The sequence below is a fragment of the Podarcis filfolensis genome, assembly GCF_964270895.1.
Source record: "Podarcis filfolensis genome assembly, chromosome: 13".
In the NCBI taxonomy this organism is placed as follows: domain Eukaryota; kingdom Metazoa; phylum Chordata; class Lepidosauria; order Squamata; family Lacertidae; genus Podarcis; species Podarcis filfolensis.
This window is the reverse complement of record NC_139615.1, coordinates 45,579,374-45,602,663: the sequence shown is the minus strand read 5'-3', so window position 1 is coordinate 45,602,663 and position 23,290 is coordinate 45,579,374. Positions and strand designations below refer to the sequence as shown.

The following is a 23,290-nucleotide window of genomic DNA, read 5'->3' as shown; positions in this document are numbered from 1 at the left end:
CCGCTACCCCCGTCCACTACTTATCAACCCCCCAGCCAACCCCAGATGTTTTCTCCCAGGTAGTATTCTTTCAGATATTGGAACCCAGCTTAGCCCAGGGCAGGATAACAACGAAAATGAAGCTTTGGGGGGGTGGGGAGCCACAGCCACAGGTTTAAACCAAAGGGCCTACTGTCATCATTTAAGGCTTGTTAAAGGTAAAGGGACCCCTGACCATTAGGTCCAGTCGTGACCGACTCTGGGGTTGCGGTGCTCATCTCGTTTTATTGGCCAAGGGAGCCGGCGTACAGCTTCCGGGTCATGTGGCCAGCATGACTAAGCCGCTTCTGGTGAACCAGAGCAGCGCATGGAAACGCCGTTTACCTTCCCGCTGGAGCGGTACCTATTTATCTACTTGCACTTTGACATGCTTTCGAACTGCTAGGTTGGCAGGAGCAGGGACCGAGCAACGGGAGCTCACCCCGTCGTGGGGATTCGAACCACCAGCCTTCTGATTGGCAAGCCCTAGGCTCTGTGGTTTAACCCACAGCGCCACCCGCGTCCCACTGAGCCTTGTTAGGTATATCTAATTTCTTCTAAGTGCAGCAACCAGTTTTTGTGTTTCATTTTTAATACTTGCAATAAAATTTAAAAATACAGGCAATGAAAAGGAAGAATATAAAAATAATAGCAAGGTCGATATTTTGGAGAAAAATGAAAGGGAATGGGAAACTGAGGAGCGAAGTAACTGTTGACAAAGTTTGGGTGTGTAAATTATTTAGCTGAATCATAAGGGGAAATGAGCATCTATATTTGCTTGGAATGTGATCAGAAACTTGGAAGACTTCTGTATACAAGAAAAAGGGAAATCATGGCATCTTTAACAGCTTTTTTAAATAAAACAGTTGAAGACCTTCCTTTCTGTACTTGCTGAGTAAGTTTGTATATAATCACTGCATCCCAAATTTGATCAATCCACTGCTGTTTGGAAAATTGTTTGGCAGATGTCCAGCACAACTCCAACTTTCTCTGCTGCACACAGTTGCTTAAGAAGCAATTTTGACTGATTTTCTTTCCACTCAGCACTCATAGGCAGCCTTCTTTAGAAAAAGCAAAGCAAAGGGTAGACTCTTCTGGCTTGCATATCAATAGCAAAACTGCTTAATCGTCTCCTGAAAGTCTAGCAGAGCACATTCATCTCATCTGATGCAATTCCTCTAGCTGCAGAGTCATCTTCATTCCTACAGAATAGAATAACAACACAGCTTCAAAGTTAGTCCACTTCTTAACTCTTTCAGTGGCAGTTCCTTGCTTCAGGATTAGGACTTTGACTCATGAGAACGGGAATCATTAAGGAAACACACCAGTTGCTGCAATGGCTCTGTTGAAACATGTTTTTAAAAGTGTGCAGCTTTCCAAGTAAAGGTAAAGGGTAAAGGGACCCCTGATCATTAGGTCCAGTCGCAGATTCCGGGTCATGTGGCCAGCATGACTAAGCCGCTTCTGGCCAACCAGAGCAGCGCACAGAAACGCCATTTACGTTCCTACCGGAGTGGTACCTATTTATCTACTTGCACTTTGACGTGCTTTCGAACTGCTAGGTTGGCAGGAGCAGGGACCGAGCAACAGGAGCTCACCCCATCTCAGGGATTCGAACTGCCAACCTTCTGCTTGGCAAGCCCTAGGCTCTGTGGTGTGGTCTTACCAAGGCATAATACAGTGGTACTATTACTTCCCTTCATAGCCTGGATTTTTGTTGGGGGGGGGAGTGCAGGCCTTTTGTTAGAGACGGCAGAACCTCAGTTTGCTATGACTTTTATTGATTTTTCTTGATTCAGGGAGGGCAGCTGCCCCTCCCTGCCCTCCCTTGGCTATGCCCATGCTCCCCTTCATCTGGACACTAGACTTCTGTTGATGCAGCTTAGAATAGCATTAGCTATTTTTGCTACATCAGTGAGGCCAAGAGGCCAAGTCTTGTTGTCTGGGCAGCCCAGGACTTCCATATACACTGCCCACGCTTACACCTCCACAGTCCCCCCCCCCCAATGGCGCACTCTTTCATTGTCTCTTGAGATGGACGGATGCCAACAACAACAGCAATTAACGCTGTTGACTCATGTTAAGCTTGTGGTCTACTAAGACCCCTATATCCTTTGCACATGTGCTATATTTTTGCAGCTGGTTCTTCCTGCCTAAGTGTAGAACCCTACATTTGTCCCTGTTGAAATCCATTTTGTTAGTGCGCAGAATTATGGGCGGGTAAGTGGAATTATATCAGTGTCGGAGCACAAAGAAGACAGGCTTCGGGGAGGGTCTCCTCGGCTGGCGCTACCCCACGTGTCAGCTGTTAGCTGGGAGACTGTACAGCCTCAGCGAAGCCCTGCTGCGCCTCCAGCTCATGAGGAGACCCTCCCCGGAGCCTAGAGAGGACCCTTTTATCAGACAATATCTAAAGGAAGCTGTAGCATCGAAACCTTTGGGAAGTGTCAGGGAACTGCCAGCGGCTCAAAGGGGAGAGACAGAAGGGCAGTTGTGTTACAGGGAGCCTCCAAAAATCTTGCGAAGCAGTTCCTTTTCCAGGGACGAGGTGCAAGGGGAAGAGATCCAAGGACCAGAGGATGCTAGTGAGAGCCTTAACACCGAGCCTGAGCAAGCCAGAGAGGCGGGGAGCACGCCTCTGCCATCGCCCATCCTGCGCAGTAGTCTGAGGCGCAGAGAGGGGCGGAAAAGGCTGGGGGTGATGAGACTTTTATGTTGGGGGAGGTACAAAAACAGACCACTCCCGGATTCTGCTAGCGACTGAGCCAGACATGAAGTTATGACGCTCTTCACTGTAAATAGTTTGCACCAAAATAAAGCCTGTAAAAGACAGGTGGGAGTGTTGCCTGGTTACTCTCGAGCAACCGCAACAGCAACTGACAGGAAGCAATTTAACTGTCGGTGCCAAGGAGATTTCCCAGTAAATACACTTTACACAGTGGCGGAGGAAGGGGGGGCGGGGGGGTACGCCCCGGGTGCCATCTCTGATGGGGGGTGACAAGAAGGCACTCTGCGCAAGCCGCCGCCATCACACCGCCACAGCCGTGTGCGGAGGATCCCTCCGCTGCCCTGAGTGGAGGCCCTGAGCGGAGGATCCCACTGCTGTCTGTAGGACGCTCAAGCATGCGCTGTACATAGCGCCACCGCGCATACACCATATGGGTGGTTTGCCCCTCCCCTCTGGGCGATTCGCCTCGACCCTTGACACCCCGCCCTGGGTGCCGGAGAGCCTTCCTTCGCCCCTGGCTTTACAGAAGGCTACTCAAATTCTGCGCTGTTCTTACAGTTGAGTTTACACACATCCCAGTTTGTAATGTTGCTTTGTCTTCATCTTGCTTAACAAGCCGTCTAAGGGCCAGCAGAAATAGTCCCAAAATGTGTCCGTGGGCCCGATCCCCAGCCAAAGCATCACAAATATTTAATAAGCAGCCAATTTCTCTCTTAATTAACTGCCTACTTATGTGAATCAAATGAAATAGGAGCGGCTGTTGGGGCTGAAGAGAAGAGTATCTGAAAAACCAAAACAGGACTGTGCTTAACTCTTCCCGTAACATTATATTTTTCCACATTCTCAGTAGCTTGAACTTCAGCTCATCTTCCTAGGAGATTCACAAGAAAACAAATTTTAAAAGGAAAGTTTTGAAGTTGAGAAGGAGATGAAAACCTTGCCTACAAAATCACAAAATCAAGGGAATACAAAATGAGTCTTGCAGCAAGCCCCGAGTGCTCCATTTTCTCTCCATGTGAGCAGAAAAAAACAAAGTATAAATCTGCACTCACTTCTGAAATTCCTTGCTAACTGCTGCTTTCCCCTTTGTTTCCCTGACAGGCCTTCGTCGGATAGAAAGAGATAAAGGCACTCTGTACGAGTTGATATTCAAGGGAGGCAAAGCATACGAATTTGAGCGAATTGTCCTATTCAGACCGTTTGGCCCCATCATGAAAGTTAAGAATGAAAACCTCAATATGGCCGACACCCTTATCAATGTTATAGTCCCACTGGCTAAAAGAGCCAGCAAGTTCCGGCAATTCATGCAGAATTTCAGGTTAGTAAAGCTGCATGCTCTCACTGCCCTCCCCACAGCTGTGCCCCAATACTTCTTCTTTGGTAATAATAGCTTTTCTTACAAATACAGTCATAGGTAAAGGTAAAGGGACCCCTGACCATTAGGTCCAGTCGTGGCCGACTCTGGGGTTGTGGCGCTCATCTCGCTTTACTGGCCGAGGGAGCCGGCGTACAGCTTCCGGGTCATGTGGCCAGCATGACTAAGCCGCTTCGGGCAAACCAGAGCAGCACACGGAAACGCCGTTTACCTTCCCGCCGGAGCGGTACCTATTTATCTTCTTGCACTTTGACGTGCTTTCAAACTGCTAGGTTGGCAGGAGCAGGGACCGCAACGGGAGCTAACCCCGTCGCGGGGATTCGAACCGCCGACCTTCTGATCGGCAAGTCCTAGGCTCTGTGGTTTAGACCACAGCGCCACCCGCGTCCCAATACAGTCATACCGCGGGATAAATACGCTTCAGGATAAGTACTTTCGGGTTGTGCTCCGCGGTGATAAGGAAGTAACGGAGCGTGTTACTTCCGGGTTTCGCCGCTCACGCATGCGCAGAAGCGGTCAAAATGATGTCACACGCATGCGCAGAAGCGGTGACCCGTGACCCGCACATGCACAGTTGCATCTTACGTTCTGTTCAAGATGCGGACGGGGCTCCGGAGCGGATCCCGTTTGCATCCCGAGGTACCACTGTATGCAAGCAGAGTATTAAGTAGTGGGTTGACAAAGCAGACGACACAGAGATTTCTCCAAGTAGTTCTTTATAAGTAAGCTGGAACTGAACTGAACTGAACTGAACTGAACTGAACTGAACTGAACACAGCTCAACCGGCCGGCTTTTATAGGCAGCCGGCTGTCAACATTGTAACAACAACACCCCAGGGTTTCCCGCCTAAATTAACTGATGTGGACCTGAGTGAAAACTATATACAGTGGTACCTCGGGTTAAGTACTTAATTCGTTCCAGAGGTCCGCTCTTAACCTCAAGCACCACTTTAGCTAAAGGGGCCTCCCGCTGCCGCTGCGCCGCCGGAGCACGATTTCTGTCCTCATCCTGAAGCAAAGTTCTTAACCCGAGGTACTATTTCTGGGTTAGCGGAGTCTGTAAGCTGAAGCGTATGTAACCTGAAGCGTATGTAACCCGAGGTACCACTGTACACAATACCCCTGGTGGCCAGGGTGAGAACTTCAATACATAACACAGAGCATCAGCGCAGGCAAGGCTGTAGATTTAGTTTCGCATTAATTATTTACAATTTTATTAAGTTTCTTTTAGGTTTTACCTTACCCTTATTCCCTAGCTTGGTGGAAGAGTACAGTCAAACCTTGGTTTCTGAATGCCTCCATATTAGAATTTTTCGGCCAGGGGCATAGCTAGTTGCTCCGGCACCCGGAGCGGTGGGGGCGTGGCGATCTGCCTAGGGGGGCGGTGTAGTGATCCACCCAGGGGGCGGCGCAACGAGCTGCCCATGAAGTCCGCCTGGTAGACACAAGCCCCACGCTGACATTTCAGGCAGTGCGGTGCCCTGAGCTATGTCACTTCCAGGAGAGATGTGTGGCTCGGGTGCGCTGCAGGCCAGGCCCCGCGTAAGTGCCGCCCCCGCAGTGTGCTATTTTGTCACCCCCTCAGGGGTGACACCCAGGGCGGACCGCACGCCCCGCACTCCTTCCTACGCCCCTGTTTTTGGCTCCCGAACGCTGAAAACCCAGAAGTAAGTGTTCCAGTTTTCGAACGTTTTTCAGAAGCCAAACGTTTGATGCGGCTTCCGCTTGAGTGCAGGAAGATCCTGCAGCCAATCGGAAGCTGCGCCTCAGTTTACGTTCAACAACCGAGGCTTGACTGTACATGCTTTTTATGCCAAAGGCCCCAGTTTCATTCCTTGGCATCTCATGGCCGAAACTTTGTACAGGATGAAAACAGAGCAAACCTTGTGGGGTCTCTAGGCTCTCTCCAGCTACTGCGGAGAAGTCCGAGTCCCAAAATCCAGTTTTAACCATTCGTATCCAGGGAGGTGCATGCACATAAATGCACACAGAGCGTTCCTGCCCTTCCATCCCCCCCATCATATAACACATGATGTAACATACTCAAGCTGAAACTATGAAAACCACACAAGTTACAGGGAACCAGGCAAGTTACAGGGAACCAGGCAGAGGGCCTTCTTGGTGGTGGCACCCACCCTGTGGAACGCCCTCCCACCAGATGTCAAAGAGAACAACAACTACCAGACTTTTAGAAGACATCTGAAGGCAGCCCTGTTTAGGGAAGCTTTTAATGTCTGATGTATTACGGTATTTTAATATTTTGTTGGAAGCCGCCCAGAGTGGCTGGGGAACCCCAGCCAGATGGGCAGGGTATAAGTAATAAATTATTGTTGTTATTATAAAACCAGTAGCAGAACTAAGGTGTGCGTCACTGTGGCCAGATCATGCATAATGGAAGGAAGCTTACACATTTACTTCTGTTCCAGGGAGATGGGTATACAGCAGGACAGGAGAATTCACCTCACTATAGTTTACTTTGGGAAAGAACAAATGAGCGAGGTCAAAGGAATCCTTGAAAACACCTCCAGGTGAGTACAACCACGGATGCTGTTCTTTCTTCAGAAATCAAAGGGCAAACGCTTGTTGGGCTGCCCTTCCTGTTAAGTTGTGGGTGAACATATCAGACGACACAGCGATTCTTCAAAGAGCTCTTGTTTATTCACAGGCCAGAACATAACTGAATGAAGGGTTCAGTCAGCCTGCTTATATAGAGCTCCAGTACAACGTAACTGTAACAATTTTCTAAAACTATCCAATCAGTGAACGTCACTTTCGATCCCTTATTTGCATAACTATCTACAGTATCCCCCTGCTGGCCCAGGGTGAGAACTTCAGTACATGACACTTCCCATCTCATCTCATTAGTGGTAAAGCCATGTTTTCATTTGGGTTGAAAGGCCTGTTTTGTACCAGCAATGTTGTATGACCCGGCTGTGGTTTTTCGGTGGAAAGAGGAAACCGCTTCGTTGTGTCTACATGTTCAGAGGAGCATCTTATCACATGTTACCCTAACAATAGTTTCTGAAACTGGGTACCTGGGCCAGACAGAGTGGGAGGGAGCAGGAGAGCTTAATGGCCTTGGCTCCAAGCTCAAATGGGGCCTCAGATTTAGACATTTGTTAATTTTGGCATTTGTAAGTTTCACAGTTCTTTTTAATGCTTCCCGGACTAAAATGTGACACACACTGTCATCTTAGAGCTGCCGCTTCAAGCAACTAAGAGATGCGATTTGGCAAAATACTTTTTTTTAAGGTTTTGTTTTGTTAACTGCTTTAGTTTCTGTCATATGGAGGAGTTACAGATAGTATATGCCATCAAATGCCAACAGTGTCCTTCAGCTCTCTATATTGGACAAACAGGCCAAACCTTACGCCAAAGAATAAACGGACATAAATCAGACATCAAGAATCACAAGACAGAGAAACCAGTAGGAGAACACTTCAATCTCCCAGGACATTCTATGCAAGATCTCAAAGTAGCTGTATTACTACAAAGGAATTTCAGAAATAGACTGGAAAGAGAAGCTGCTGAATTGCAACTCATTACCAAACTTAAAACCATGGAGAGACCTGGTCTGAACAAAGACATTGGATTCTTATCTCATTATACATGACAAAGCCATTTTTCACCTGCTCACCCCTTGCTTTTTCCTGTAAGACCTATTGCAGTCGTTAAGAGTCGTCAACAGGCTCATCACAGCTATCTGCCAATCACCCATTCCCACCACCCTTCTGAGTAATACCCCTGCCCACCTTCTCACTATATAGAAGGATCTGGCAACTTCTGTTTCAGTGTATCTGAAGAAGTGTGCATGCACACGAAAGCTCATACCAAGAACTAACTTAGTTGGTCTATAAGGTGCTACTGGAAGGAAATTTTTTTAAAATTTTTTTTTCATATGGAGGAGTTAGAAATACTCATAAATATCAGTAAAGAGAGCCAGTGTGGTGTAGTGGTTAAGAGTCTTGTAATCTGGTGAACTGGGTTCGCTTCCCCGCTCCTCCACCTGCAGCTGCTGGGTGACCTTGGGCCAGTCACACTTCTCTGAAGTCTCTCAGCCCCACTCTCAGCCCACACCTCACAGAGTGTTTGTTGTGGGAGAGGAAGGGAAAGGAGAATGTTAGCCGCTTTGAGACTCCTTAAAGGGAGTGAAAGGCGGGATATCAAATCCAAATCCATATATATATATATATATATATATATATATATATATATATATCTGCTCCAATGGCAGTAGCTCAGGAGCCTCAAAAGCTGGAAGTTTCAAAAGCCTTTCTAGACCTGAAAGATGGTCAGCTGCATACTTGGATCAAACTCAGCTCCCTGTTAGGAAGAGAAATTCCAGTTAATATTTTTATTATGATCCACAGGGGTGGCCAACTCTCAAGAGACTGCGATCTACTTTCAGAATTTAAAACTGGCAGTGATCTACCCCCGTTTTTTAGGGGTTCAGCTCAAAGTTGTTGAGCTTTTTCGGGGAGGAAGGAAGCCCCATTTCTGGGGGATTTTTTTTGGGGGGGGGGTTAAATGCAAGCAAGGGCATTGTGGGTTAGACCGCAGAGCACAGGAATTGCTGATCAGAAGGTCCGCGGTTTGAATTCCCGCAAAGGGGGTGAGCTCCCGTTGCTCAGTCCCTGCTCCTGCCAACCTAGCAGTTCGAAAGCACGTCAAAGTGCAAGTAGATAAATAGATACCGCTCCAGCGGGAAGGTAAACGGCATTTCCGTGCGCTGCTCTGGTTCACCAGAAGCGCCTTAGTCATGCTGGCCACATGACCCGGAAGCAGTACGCCGGCTTGAGAGCAGCGCATGGAAACTCTATTTAGCTTCCCGCTGGAGTGGTACCTATTTATCTACTTGCACTTTGACGTGCTTTCGAACTGCTAGGTGGGCAGGAGCAGGGACTGAGCAACGGGCGCTCACCCCGTTGCAGGGATTCGAACCGCCGACCTTCTGATCAGCAATTCCTAGGCTCTGTGGTTTAACCCACAGCGCCACCCACATCCCTCTCCATCAAGATACTATACTCTTTAAAGCTGCCTTGATTTACCAGCTGCTTTCAGTCTTTTGTGATGCTGGTGTTCGGGATGTATTTTAAGATTGTCGTTCACCAGCTGGAGACTGATATGAAGGGCAGTCTTAAAAAGTTTTAATTTAAATAAACGAATACTCTACTACATTTCCCAAAGCACATTTTGTGATGTGGTCTCTCATCAAGGCGGGAAACCGGCAAAATCCAGATCAGCCAACTTAGCATTCAGGACTCAAGGCCTTTCCAGCAGCCGCCACAACAAATCTGTTTGTCATTAAGGTGGCACAAGACTCTCTTATTTCTTCACTTGTGACAAATGCTCCTGTTCGGTGCACAATTCATACCTCTTCTTTGCTTTTTGGTTCCTTTTATTTCCCCAATGTATTATTTAGTAATGCAAAAAAGACATTATATTGTCTTATCAGCAGAAGGTACTGTGCAGATCACACTATTACATCAAACTTAACAAAAAATAAGGAGTAAGGTCAAATACCTTCCCCAAATCTTTGATTCCAAAAGGCAATAAAAACCACCCATATTTCAGTAACTCTATGTAAATATCTTGTTACGTTTTCTCACGCATGATTATAGTTGTAATATATGCTTATGTAGCAATGATTATTGGATCTTTCAGCAGTATCCCACGACTTCCTGAATACTGCCCAGAATTATGTGCCATTTTAAAAACATGATGACATTACCAAAAGCTCTGCACTTAATTGCCCCATATTCTCCAGCATCAATCATCAGGCATCCTTTATAAGTGCTTCAGTTTGTGGGTGATTAAATACAATAAATACCCCGTCTTTAAAAATTATGTATCAAATTTACTGATATCAGAGTTTTACATATTTTATTTCCTGTTCAGTTCTAAGTATTCTCCTGTACATTAATTCCTAGATCTTTCCTCTATTTGGGGGGAATTTTGTTGTTGTTGCTGCTGCTGCTGCTGCTTATTTTAACTCTTTATTTGTCTTCCTAAAGACAAAAGAGGCCCAATAATGCTTATATTGCCATTTCTCCATATATAGATCAGCCAACTTCAAGAATTATACCTTCATCCAGCTGAACGAAGAGTTCTCAAGAGGGAAAGGCCTGGACGTGGGTGCACGGTTTTGGAAAGGAAGCAATGTTGTCCTCTTCTTCTGTGACGTAGATATATACTTCACAGCAGAATTCCTCAACACATGTAGACTGAACACACAACCAGGTATAGCTATCCTTAGATATAGACCTTGGTCTGTTTAGCCAACATAGAGCGCTCATCCATGCTTGTCCCGTGCCTAGAAAGCATGGGTCGAAGTGTTTTGCCTTTGCCCCGCTGTTTTCCCCTGGAAAACCTACTCTTTAGTGCTAAATTGGAACAAACAGCAATCAGCAGAAAACTTGTCTGCTCCCCCCCTCTGCCAATCATAGCTGGCAACCATCCCTTATTTGGCGGGAAAGTCCCTTATCCCAGCGCTGTGTCCCGCTGCTGTCCCTTATTGATGATGTCCCTTAAATTTCCCGGGTTTCAAAGGAAGCAGCTCCTCTCCCTCCCTCCCTGCCGGCCAGGGAGGAGGGAGGCTCCAACTGTGTTGCTCCGCTGCATTGCTCACCCAATAAGGAGTCTACGAACGACTGGGGGGGTGGACCTTGCATGCCTTGTGCCGATCAAATCGGCCGCGTTGCCTGGGGACTCGCCTTTGCTCAGCGCTTCCCAGCGGAGAGGTGACAGTGGTTTTCCTTGCTGCATCCCCTTTGCCGGGTTGCTGCGCTGTGGGAACCACCACTTGAGGCTTCGTTTGACTGCTAGCTGGGCTTTCTGCCTTTGGCTCGGAGGGGCTCAGAAGTTGAACCTACCTGTGCTTGGAAAATCCCTTATTTTGGCTGCTGATCCCTTATTTTCGAGGCTGCTGGTCCTTTATTTTCAAATCTGTAAGTTGACAGCTATGCCGCCAATTCAGCGCTAAAATTTGGGCTTCCCCAGGGGAAAGTGGTGGGGCAAATGGAAGTTTGGATGAGTCCTAGGTTAGAGCCCCTGTGACACAAGTGCAGGATAGCTGGGATCCCATGAACTCGACAGCAAAGTTGCTATCAGAATGGTACCACTTTAATCAACAGAACAAAGCAATTCCAAAAAGTTGGATTCTTTTTCTACAAAAGGATACAACCCGCCCCCTCCCCCCCGCTAAGGGAACTTAAATCTAAGGCTATGAACATAAAAGTCAACACATTCCAGAATAATATATATATATATGCAAATTTAGCAGTTTTTTCAACTCACTCTCATTTTTAGGGAAGAAGGTGTTTTACCCAGTTCTTTTCAGCCAGTATAACCCAGGCCTAATTTATGGACACCACGATTCCCTTCCACCTGTAGAACAGCAGTTGGTAAGTAAATGGGTTAAATGGCTTTAAATGATGTTCTAAATCCATATATACTAAAAAAAAAAAAAAAAGGCGCACTTAACTGTTATCTCGCCTAAAATATGGAACCGTTTCAGCTCAAAATCTTTTAAAATTGTATTTTAATCAGCTTGTTTTTATTATTGGTTGTTAGCCGCCCTGAGCCCAGTCTTGGCTGGGGAGGGCGGGGTATAAATAAAAAAATATTATTATTATTATTATTATTATTATTATTATTATTATTATTATTAATTGTGACACACCAATTAGAAGGCAAAGGAGCTTAGGACTGTGGTTTATCAATATGCTGAGAAAGAGCAGCAAGGGAACTTTCGGACTGGTCTCTATTTTCAGGTGAGATTCCATCACCAGCAAATTCATGTTGTGCAATTACAGTTCATTGGGAGCTCTTGTGCAACAAACCTGCTTCCCCCCAAAAAACTGGACTTTTTGCAATAAGGGGGCATGGGAGCATATTCACCCAGTGCTTTTCCAGCTGCACTGGCTCCCGGTAGAGTACAGGGTCAGATTTAAGGTGCTGCTTTTGATCTTTAAAGCCCTTCACAGCCTAGGACCCTCGTACCTACGGGACCGCCTCTCCCGTATGCCCCACGGAAGACCTTAAGGTCCATAAATAGCAACACCCTAGAGGTCCCGGGCCCTAAGGAAGTTAGATTGGCTTCAACCAGAGCCAGGGCCTTTTCAACACTGGCTCCAGCGTGGTGGAACGCTCTGCCTCATGAGACCAGGGCCCTGCAGGATCTGATTTCTTTCCGCAGGGCCTGTAAGACAGAGTTGTTCCACCTGGCCTTTGGCTTGGAGCCAATTTGATTCCCTCCCTCCCTCCCTCCCTTTCTTTTTTCTTTTCCTTTCTCCTCCTGCGATGAGGCTACATTTTAATATTTTAATGTTTCAAAATTTTAATGTTGTATTTTAATTTTGTTTTTAAGTTGTAATCATTCAACTTGTTTTTATTATTGCTTGTAAGCCGCTCTGAGCCCAGCCTTGGCTGGGGAGGGCGGGGTATAAATAAAAAATATTATTATTATTATTATTATTATTATTATTATTATTATTATTATTATAGCAACCCTTGTCTCCAGATGATGGAAATGTCAGTCTACTTTTTTTTAAATATGTCTATAGCAGCATGACAGTTTCAAGGAGAGACCCAGTGGCAGATTTATTTGGTATGGATATAGCTAAAAACAAGGACTGTGTAGGGACCTCACACACTAGGTGGACCATCTGAAGACATGCTAAGTCCTTCTTGTGTATCTGATTCTAACATGTGCATGTAGCTCTTAGAATATGAAAGAACTGCAAAGGTGAGAGATAAGGGAGTGTTACCTGACTGCAGCCACCGCACAGGGATAAATGATCTTTATGTGAAATATGCACGCACACATACACAGATAAATGCATCTTTCTTTCTTCCAGGTTATAAAAAAGGAGACGGGGTTTTGGAGAGACTTTGGTTTCGGAATGACTTGCCAATACCGCTCTGATTATATCAACATTGGTAAGAAATGAAATCAAATGAATATTAATTTAGATATTAAATCCGATCAAGGCCAAATTAGTGTTACATTTATGTGGGGCACAAACAAGCCCCTTCTCTGGACCCTTAAGGCTCCAAAGCCATTTTGGGAATACAGCGGTACCTCCGGTTGTGGACGGGATCCGTTCCGGAGCTTTGGTCATATCCTGAGGTTTCTGCAACTGGAGGTGCCGCTTCTGCGCATGCACGCAGTGCGGTTTAGTGTTTCTGCGCATGTGCACTGCTCGTAGAGTGCTTCTGCGCATGGCGAAACCTGGAAAAATACTTCCGGGTTTGCCACGAATATATCCCGAAGGATACGCAACTGGAAGTGAACGCAAGTAGAGGTACCACTGTGTATTTTAAAATATTGAGTCGTATCCCGATCTGATCCAAAAGACTCTGCAAGTAAAGAAACGCATTGACTGTCAGCGCAGTTGATTTCTCTTGAAAGGCTTTCCCCTCAGTTCCTGGGCCCGCAGGTCTCTCTCCTTGTGCCACAATCGCATGAAACCTGTCTTTTTTTTTTCCTTAGGAGGATTTGATCTCGACATAAAAGGGTGGGGAGGAGAAGATGTGCATCTGTACCGCAAATACCTTCACAGCAACCTCATTGTGGTCAGGACGCCTGTACGGGGCCTCTTCCATCTCTGGCATGAGAAGCACTGCTTGGATGAGCTGACCCCAGAGCAGTACAAAATGTGCATTCAGTCCAAGGCCATGAATGAAGCCTCTCATGGCCAGCTGGGGATGCTGTTCTTCAGGAGGGAGATCGAGGCGCATCGGCGCAAGCAGAAAGCAAGCAATAAGAAGTCCTGAAGCCAAAGGAGGTCTCACTTGGAGATAAAAACCAAGAACCTCAAAATCTGACTTAGAAGGGTGTTCCCAAAACCACACTCACAGGAGAGGAAATGCTTCTCTTGGTTACTGCTTGCAGGGCTTTTGATACCACCGTAGCCTTTTCTCTGTGCCCACACTGCAGCACTGGGTGATGTCATTGTGGCATGGAGAATAGCTTCCCCTCCAGCCCCTCAACGGTTTGATATTTGAAGGACAAACAAGGTGGTTTTCCGGCTTTGACTGACGCTACAGTAAGATTACACAAAGCTTTACGTTTTATCAAATGGGTAGCGTGGTGCTCATAAACTTGGACTGAATGAAATCCCAGGGAGATCTTTACAGAGTGGAGCCTGTAATGTTGAAGTGAGGTTACTGACGACGGCCCCGATCCAGTTTTTTCTAGACTCTGTTGTTGTGAGTAACCAGTGGCCCTAGATAGGGGATGCACACGCATATCTGGGCCATGTGTGCCACCAATCCAATTCAAGGGAGGTTATTAGATAAGCGCCATAACAGAATGACTGGGATCAAGATCAGTTGCGTGGGTCAGGGCTCTCTTGCCAGACGAGCATTTAGATGTTTATCTAATGACTCCTAGCAGCTAGAAAGCGAACAATGAAAGTTGAATGTATTAGCTCTATATGGAAGCCAACACCATTATCAAAATTCATTCCCTCTCTCGCTCATATACACCCACCCACACGCCTCACAAAGCCATATCTTCTGAACTTCTGTGGAGTCAGTAAAGATAATATGGTCACCTGTCTTTGAGTGCTATCAATTATCATTCTTTGCTTGTCCTCAACAGCGCACTTTGGGTTTTGTGTCCCTTTGCGCACACTTAACATGCAAAGAGCTGCTGAGATGTAGCACAATTTAACGGAATGGTGAAATGTTTTTGTGAATAGATCTAAGGTCCTCAGGTGGATTGGTCAGTAAAGCCAAGAGGGGCTTTTCCACAGAAGCACCAGTCCTGACTTGCACTGAACCTCATACAGTTTGGAGACATTAAGGAGAGATGGATTTAACAGACAATGATTTTTGTCTATGACTTGACATTAATATTTGCCGACTTGGATTCTGTTTTCTTCTTACCCTTACGTGTTTGAGGTTCCAGCCTTTAAAACAAGAGCATCATTTAAATACAGACACAGATGAAAATATAAGGTATATATTTCCTGACATACCTAGCTGTACAAACAATTAGATAATACTGATAATTGAAAAGCAAGGCTACTTAGTGGAGCCTTGTCCAGATTCTGCACAGAGAAGGCAAATAGTCTCTTTTAAAATTTCAGCCACTTTGCCCTTCATCTTGATCCAGAGTTTCTCACTCCAGGCCCCTGCAGACAAGCAGTATTTTTGTTCTGCGACATGTTATTGACTCAATAATAGTGCATTTAGTGATGGATTTATACTGGACCGTCCACACATGATTCCACTTTATTATTTGTTCTGCGATGCTTCTTCAATGGTATTGTAGTGCTGTTGTCTAGAGGGGCACTCTTTGTACTATAGCTCTACCAAAGCAGGACAGAGAATAAACTGGAACATTTCTGGTACAAAAAGTGACAGGACATCGGGAGAAAGTTACAGGACGTGCACTGATTGGAAAGGAAGCAGTGTGTTCACTCTGAAACATCTGGAGGCACAAACAGAATTGGAAGTGGAATCAAGTACAGCCTCTCCAATCCCATCATGAGCACAAATCATGAAGGCCCAACGGGGGCCCAACCACACTTTTCCATTCCCCCCCCCCCCGATTCAGTGCTAAACCACGGGTTTTCAGGGGGAAAGCAGTGGGGCAAATGCAAAACCACTCATACCCAGCTTTCTAGTCCCGGGGGGAAGCATGAATCTAAAAAGGATGGTCCTCCGCAGTGAACTGAAGAACACAATTAAAATGGGATTCAGGCAATGGATGAGTCCATTCCTTTACAGAGAGAGGGCTTGGTTAAAAAACCCCTGCAACATTTCTCCTAACATTTCCTAGCAAAAAAACAGCAACACCCCTTTTCAGCAGCCCTATTTTCATACCAAAAGTCGGCATTCAAAGTCCCCATCGTTGCATCCGCAACACATGAGCATCCATTGCGAAGGACGGTTCTTTATCTGCTGGTCATTTACTCTGCAACCGTCTGTAATGCACTGGGTGCTGAAACAGGTAGTATTTCTGCCTGGGCGGCTGTGGAGTAACGAAAGAAAAACGGTAGCAGTGTAGCGTGGGGACAAATTTTCCTTCGTGCACGCTGGAGTCACGTGGCTTCACTTAGCACCTGCCACCTGCAGAGACAGCTTCTAGCGAGTTCTGGAGAGGGCTAGGAGAACTAACCTGCATGGATGTGACACACTGGCAGGTTTTAAAGGCACGCCTCCCCAACAACTCCAAAGACAAAACGGCGATAAGCCAGGGACATGATTTCACCGGGGTCTGATCGCAGGAAATGGAGGCAGTTTGAAGATACGAACAGTGGCCTTACTGCTCTTGACCACACTCACTTGCCACTGGCTAATGGGAGCAGAGAGGGCCCACCATTCTGAAGACAACTCTATTTCTGCATTTGTGGCTTTGGCTAATAATACAACCCTTTCAAGTATTTACAGGAAATGTGAATTACACTTTGGAAATGTTCTATGTCACCTGATTGAACAGGAACACACAAGGGCAGGATTCAGCCTGAACAAAGGTGTCTATGGAAAGTTTTAATTGCTGTAATTATCTTTCAAAATAGATTTATTCTTTTGCTATTTTCTTTATGATTCTGCTTCCTGTTCCTTTGTATCTTCTTGTTGCTTGCTGGCAGCTATCCAGATTTCACTTCTCGATTAGCAAAACGTACTCGCACCATCACTTCGCCGTTTCCGAGGGTATTGTAAAAGCTGAAGGGAGCTGGCTTAACTTCTGCCTGCTCCATATCTACCCATTCAAGAGAGGTTCTTCACATGGTAGAGGACGGAAATGTCAGGCTTCACTCGAAAAGATCAAGGTAGTCTGGCTCCTCCGCTTGCTGGCCACAGGGATAACGCAGAATTTCCTTTCCAAAAGATGTGATGGGCTCCTCCTAATAGGAAGAAAGCCAGTACAAATTTAGGTTCCAGAGGTCTAAAATCAGCCATTCATTTCCTACTAGAAAGTGGTCAATCAGTTTAGAACCATAGAATTCTAGAGCTGGAAGAAGGGACCCTGAACATCATCTAGTCCAGGCATGTCTAAAATCTGGCCCCTGTGGCAGTTTATTTCCTGGGGTAAAATCCTAAAAAACCCTCAACAACTTCAATCCTAAAAAAAGGTCAACAGCTTTGGTCTGCCCTCACAGCCCTTCACTTCATCAAATCTGGCCCTCTTTGAAAAAAGTTTGGACACCACTGATCTAGTCCATGGGTAGACAAACTAAGGCCTGGCGGCCGGATCCGGCCCAATCGCCTTCTTAATCCGGCCCACAGACGGTCTGGGAATCAGCGTGTTTTTACATGAAAAGAATGTGTCCTTTTATTTAAAATGCATCTCTGGGTTATTTGTGGGGCATAGGAATTCGTTCATTCCCCCCCCCCCCCAAAAAAAAATATAGTCCAGCCCCTCATAAGGTCTGAGGGACAGTGGACCTGCTGAAAAAGTTTGCTGACCCCTGATCTAGTCCAACCCCCTGCAGTGCAGGAATATGCAGCTGTCCCTTACGAGGATCAAACCTGCAACCTTGTCATTATCAGCACCATGCTCTAACCAACTGAGCTATCCAGGCTGGTTATCAGAGCAGGCAGATGAGCAGCATTTAAGGTAGCTGAGCATACCAGTATAGCTTGGGGTAAAGAGAAATCTGATTTCAAACAGCAATCATGGCAGGCTCTTCGCCCAGTGGATTTGAGCTCAGCTTTAACACAACACATACATATGATATCTACATTCCCGCAAGTGAAATCCTGGAATAAACAAGCAGCCATGATTTTTTGCTTTGTGTGTCTGGAGATCTACTTCTCCTTTTTGTGGGGTGGGTGGGTATTGTTTTATATAAAAGTGGTGCACAGACATTCTTCTCTTTCAGTTTTCATCATCCACTTTGCCCCAAAGATAATAAATTCGGAAACATTTTAAAAAGCAGTTGCAGACAGTTAAGTCCAGTTGCGAACGACTCTGGGGTTGTGGCACTCATCTCGCTTTACTGGCCGAGGGAGCCAATGTTTGTCCGCAGACAGTTTTTCCGGGTCATGTGGCCAGCATGACTAAGCCGCTTCTGGCGAACCAGAGCAGCGCACGGAAACGCTGTTTACCTTCCCGCCGGAGTGGTACCTATTTATCTACTTGCACTGGCGTGCTTTCGAACTGCTAGGTTGGCAGGAGCAGGGACCAAGGAACGGGAGCTCGCCCCGTCGTGGGATTTGAACCGCCAACCTTCCGATCGTCAAGCCCAAGACTAAGTGGTTTACACCACAGCGCCACCCACGTCCCAACCAATAACACTTACAGGGCACCTAACATTGCATTAAGTCCTGCAGGATAACATTTTCTGCGCCAAGAAGCTTCAACATAGTCATAGAATGAGGTGGGGGGGGAAGTTGAGCATTGCAAGAGGCGCACCTTGTGGTAGTCGACCAGGTCAGCCAACGTTGAATGCTGCTGCTGATCCACACCCAGGAAGCTGTACGAATCCCCGGAAGCGTCTATCAGGAAGTGCTTGCAGCCTTTGGCCGACAAATACGAGAGGACGTAGCCTTTGATCTTTTCACTGACCCGGATTAGGAAGCTCCCAGGTGCCAAACCGCTTAGAAGTTCTTCTGCTTTCTTGGTGGTTAAAATGCCTGTCCCAAAAATGAAAGGCGAGAGCTAAACAAGAGAAAACTATTTGCTGGCTTGTTGTACACTGGAAAGATGCTGTCAAATCTTCTCTAATATAGTGAACCAGCTTCCAGCCTATTCAGTGACCTGGCTGGTTCAAGATCCCATTAGTCATCAGACCACTTTTCCCAGCTTAACTCTGCACCTAGGTAAAGGTAAAGGGACCCCTGGCCATTAGGTCCAGTTGTGACCGACTCTGGGGTTGCGGCGCTCGTCTCGCTTTATTGGCCGAGGGAGCCGGCGTACAGCTTCCAAGTCATGTGATTAAGCCACTTCTGGCGAACCAGAGCAGCGCACGGAAACGTCGTTTACCTTCCCGCTGGAGTGGTACCTATTTATCTACTTGCACTTTGACGTGCTTTTGAACTTCTAGGTTGGCAGGAGCAGGGACTGAGCAACGGGCGCTCACCCCGTTGCGGGGATTCAAACCGCCGACCTTCTGATCAGCAAGTCCTAGGCTCTGTGGTTTAACCCACAGCGCCACCCGCGTCCCTAACTCTGCACCTACTTACTGTTGAAAAACTTCTTTCGTGGCCTCCCTAAACAGTGCTGGATTTAGTCAAAGCTATGTATGTCAATACACCTGCTGGACAGACAAACAAAATGGGGTGCCACAGGGCTTGTGCTTTGCTGCTTCCCTTGCTGTTTCCAAAACAAGAGAGAGAACACCTTGTTCCCATCTCCCACGATGATAAAGCTGGACGAACCCTTGGCTCATAATTTTGACCACTTCCAAGATCCCTGCTGAGTCTGGTTGGTCATCTCTGGGACCCAAATGTGAAAGCAAGGAATACTTAATGAAATCCCACTTTTTTTTGTTAGTTCACCATGTGTTACATGGCTGCACTGTTAATGGGATTTGTTCCCATCCCAAATTCTTATGCAGAAAGCGAGCACTCTAACTTCCATTGAATGAATGAATACATAGGAATGATCCCCACAAGAGGCGTGTCAGTTGAGTGAATGGTTCACAGAGGCTATCTGGGATTGTTCATCAATGCAGTGTCCAGGGCACTTAATTTATGGTGTAATATAAGCGAAAAAGATGTGCCTACCCCAAGGAGCTCACAGCCTACATTTGGGCCATGGGAGAGACAACAGCATTAAGGAAGGCTGAGCATATGATAGTATCAAGAAACCCACAAATGCCCCGTCTTGCAGTGTGTCAGGAGTCCAGGTTCCCAGCTTGATAACACAGTAAGCGTAGGTAATTAAAAAGGAGGATTTATTGCAAAAACAAACAGATAGCTCCGGACAGCTCTGACAAAGCCTCTGGCATCATTACTCAAGATGACCCTTCTGAAGACTCCTTCTGGCTGTGACAGAATACATTGAACTTATGACTCTTACATCTCTTGTTTTGTTTCCAATCTAGCAGCCCTCCCATTCGCCAACTCCTCGGACTTAGGGGCTCAGCCCCACCCTCTTCTTGATCTGAGAGGCTGTCTCTGGATCTATTCGCTCCTGTTTGTGCTTCCTGTGAGCTTTGTGTTCTAGCCTGCTCTCCCCTACTGTCTTATCAGTCTGCTCGTCAAGGTCAGGCAGAGCCAAAGTCTGCAGCTGTCGGCTCTCCCCTGCCTGACTAACACCTGAGCCTCTCTGTTCCTGGCTGCTTACTGCAGTTGGCTGTAAATCTTTGCTTGGAGCTGGCTCATTCCTGACACAGTGGTCCTTAGCTTGGGCTCCCTTGCCCTATGAAAGGCAGGAAGACCAGGTACTCACCATGGAACCAAGGTGCTACCTGGCCCGTGGATTTCTCAAAACCAGCTCGGAGCTGCTGCTGCTCTTCCTTGAACCACCGAATGATGGCCTCCTGAGTAGAAGTGGAGACAGTCCTTTGTACTGCCTGCTTCCTGTTGTCGCAATAAGAAGAGAGAAAGATGCGGGGAGCAGATTACAATCTTTGCACTGGATTTAAGTTCAGTACCATTGCAAAGATAAGCTCCTTTACAAAAAAACAAATCACGATTTAGAATAAACTGTGCCCGTTATAGATGTTTCGGAGGATACTTGGGCCAGATGCCCTTCAAGGAGTCTTGTCACAAAGGCTGAACCAAACTCTCTCCTAGCTTCTCACCACCAATGACCACTTGCTTCCTTTCTTTAATTTGGGACCCATCTATTTGTCCAGCCAAGCAATAAGAAGATGAGGCAAGCAAAGGGAGTTGACCCTTCTCCTTGCTCCCTTCCATAAGGCCCAGAAGGGTCAGGGCAGCATTTCCAGGGAGCTGCAGGAGTTGGCAGCAAGCATGGGGCCACCACTAGTAAGCCCAAAGATTCAAAGAGTGCTCATTGTGGCTGGGATTCCCAGGAGCTGTACCCCAAAATATTTGGAGGGCAGCAGGTTAGTAAAGACTGTTCAACACGTCCCCCAATTTACTTCAGGTAAGAAACATTCTCATTCCCCTTTAAGGTTTTTTATTGGCTTTGATTTTCCTTATATATATATATTGGATTCAGTTAGGTCTCATAGGCATTTAATTGTGTGTCATTGACACGTAAACATTGTGTGCTTTAGACGCGCTCCAGGAAAAACCCAGTCTGCCCACTCATCACCAGCCCTTTGCCAACATAGCTGTTTCTTCCTTCATATGCCCTACTGTGGCTTTTTGTATAACTCTAGGAAGTGTGCCAGGCCGCGTCAAAATAACTCCCATTGGCCTTTTTCACACAGAAACACTCCTGCTGGATGGCTAGAGGCGTCAGTCACCTCAGCTAGTCACGTTCAGGTGCGTTCAAGCCCGATATAGCTGAACTATGTCCCAGGACGCGGGTGGCGCTGTGGGTTAAACCACAGAGCCTAGGACTTGCCGATCAGAAGGTCGCCAGTTCGAATCCCCGCGACGGGATGAGCTCCCGTTGCTCGGTCCCTGCTCCTGCCAACCTAGCAGTTCAAAAGCACGTCAAAGTGCAAGTAGATAAATAGGTACCGCTCCGGCGGGAAGGTAAATGGCGTTTCCATGCACTGCTCTGGTTCGCCAGAAGCGGCTTAGTCCTGCTGGCCACATGACCCGGAAGCTGTACGCCGGCTCCCTCGGCCAATAAAGCGAGATGAGCGCCGCAACCCCAGAGCCGGTCACAACTGGACCTAATGGTCAGGGGTCCCTTTACCTTTTATGTCCCAGAATTGCATTTTAAAGGCCAATTGCACAATTTCAACAGCTTCAGTATCCATATAGATATATGCAGAGTGCAATGTGGTCAAGAGGAAAGGACTCAACAGGAGGAAGAACAATTCAGGTTTCCTTTCTGAGTTCTCCCTTGGCCTTCCCCTCCTCACCCTACCAACTTAGTCAAAGCCTTCAGGGTTACTAACCTGTCTGGTTTGCCGTTGGTCATTCCGGCACTGAGATGCTTAGGTTTCGGTGGCAGAGGAGGAGGAGGAAGCGGCCGTTTCTGCTCCCCCGCCTTAAAAACCATGGAGACCCCCGCCACTTTTCCTTTGCGGGTGCCTTGCAACGACAGCCTCTTGTAGTCGTCCCGGGCCTGTCTGGCGAGGGAGCGCCGCCTTTCATCGGCTGCTTTTGCCCGCTCCACTGAAACAGGAAAAAGAAGGTTGTTATTTGCTCTTGGGTGGAGGTCCAGACAGGGGCGGAGGAAGGTGGGTGTGGACCGTCCCAGGTGTCACCACTGAGGGGGGTGACAAAATGTCGGCCGGCACTCACAGCAGGGCCTGCAGCACACCTGAGCCACGTGTCTCTCCTGGGAGAGACATGGTGGCTTGGGTGCATGCAGGCTCCACATTGCCCAAATGGTCCGCCCGCTGCCTCCCCCCCAGCTGTAGGGCGGCTAAGTGGGAGGAGGGAGAACGACTCCGGAGGCCCCACGGTGCGCCCCGCCCCTATGGGCAGCTCGCCTCGCCCCAGGCGCCCGAGCAGCTTCTTCCGCCACTAGGTCCAGAGGCATTTCTGGTACTTCTTCTTTTTTTCTTTTTTTTAATGGGAAAAAATGTATCTTTATTGGCCATATTAAATATATTATCTATTTGATAGTTAGAATTTAGTAATACGATGCCTGGCAGGTTTAACATAAGTATGAAATACAGCAAAAAACAAAACAAAACAAGAGAAAAGGGGATCTAATACATTAATGCCACTAGAGTACATCAGCCTGGAATGTATAGTCGTAAATATAAAATTCTACCATTATGTTCTCCAGTAAATCATCTGGACATATAAACATTTGGTGGCAAATACAAATACAAATTAAACTTTTAACTTTCCAGGAAGTCATAATTTTGGTTAGTATTTATTCAAAAAAAACTACCGTAATTTTTTAAAAAAATTATTTCTGGTACTTCTGAAATCTCAACACGCACAAAAGGGGGAAGAAAGCCAGACAGAGCAAAATAACAGGTGAAGCATGATTTGGCAATGAGAATGGGGATTCGTACTGAACCCAGTCAATGCTGTATTGGTGCTGACTGCTGTGGTTTCGTGGTGGTTCCCCAGAGGTCTTTCCCAGCTCTGCTATCTGCTATCCTTTTGGTTGGAGACGCCAAGGAATGAATTAAACCCATGGAGGCTTAGTTTAGTCAGAA

General features: G+C 46.8%; 2 protein-coding genes across 4 annotated transcripts in view; one reads left to right on the top strand and one right to left on the bottom strand.

Annotated features, from left to right (window-relative positions):
* CSGALNACT1 (chondroitin sulfate N-acetylgalactosaminyltransferase 1) overlaps positions 1 to 14,685 on the top strand; it is a 35,348-nt gene extending 20,663 nt beyond the window's left edge. For all 3 annotated transcript variants that reach the window (XM_083583126.1, XM_083583127.1, XM_083583128.1), the window contains 6 exons: positions 3,848 to 4,064; positions 6,548 to 6,649; positions 10,183 to 10,361; positions 11,430 to 11,524; positions 12,980 to 13,061; positions 13,615 to 14,685. In XM_083583126.1, coding sequence (XP_083439252.1) covers positions 3,848 to 4,064; positions 6,548 to 6,649; positions 10,183 to 10,361; positions 11,430 to 11,524; positions 12,980 to 13,061; positions 13,615 to 13,898 — 959 coding nt within the window. In that variant the 3' untranslated portion in view covers positions 13,899 to 14,685. The remainder of the gene's footprint in view (positions 1 to 3,847; positions 4,065 to 6,547; positions 6,650 to 10,182; positions 10,362 to 11,429; positions 11,525 to 12,979; positions 13,062 to 13,614) is intronic.
* A 389-nt stretch (positions 14,686 to 15,074) lies between these two features.
* Positions 15,075 to 23,290, bottom strand: part of SH2D4A (SH2 domain containing 4A) — a 34,699-nt gene continuing 26,483 nt past the window's right edge. Inside the window, exons 6-9 of the mRNA XM_083584520.1 lie at positions 22,067 to 22,286; positions 20,473 to 20,603; positions 18,493 to 18,713; positions 15,075 to 16,981 (exon numbers count right to left, since the gene is read on the bottom strand). Of these exons, the coding sequence (XP_083440646.1) occupies positions 16,889 to 16,981; positions 18,493 to 18,713; positions 20,473 to 20,603; positions 22,067 to 22,286 (665 nt within the window). The 3' untranslated portion in view covers positions 15,075 to 16,888. The remainder of the gene's footprint in view (positions 16,982 to 18,492; positions 18,714 to 20,472; positions 20,604 to 22,066; positions 22,287 to 23,290) is intronic.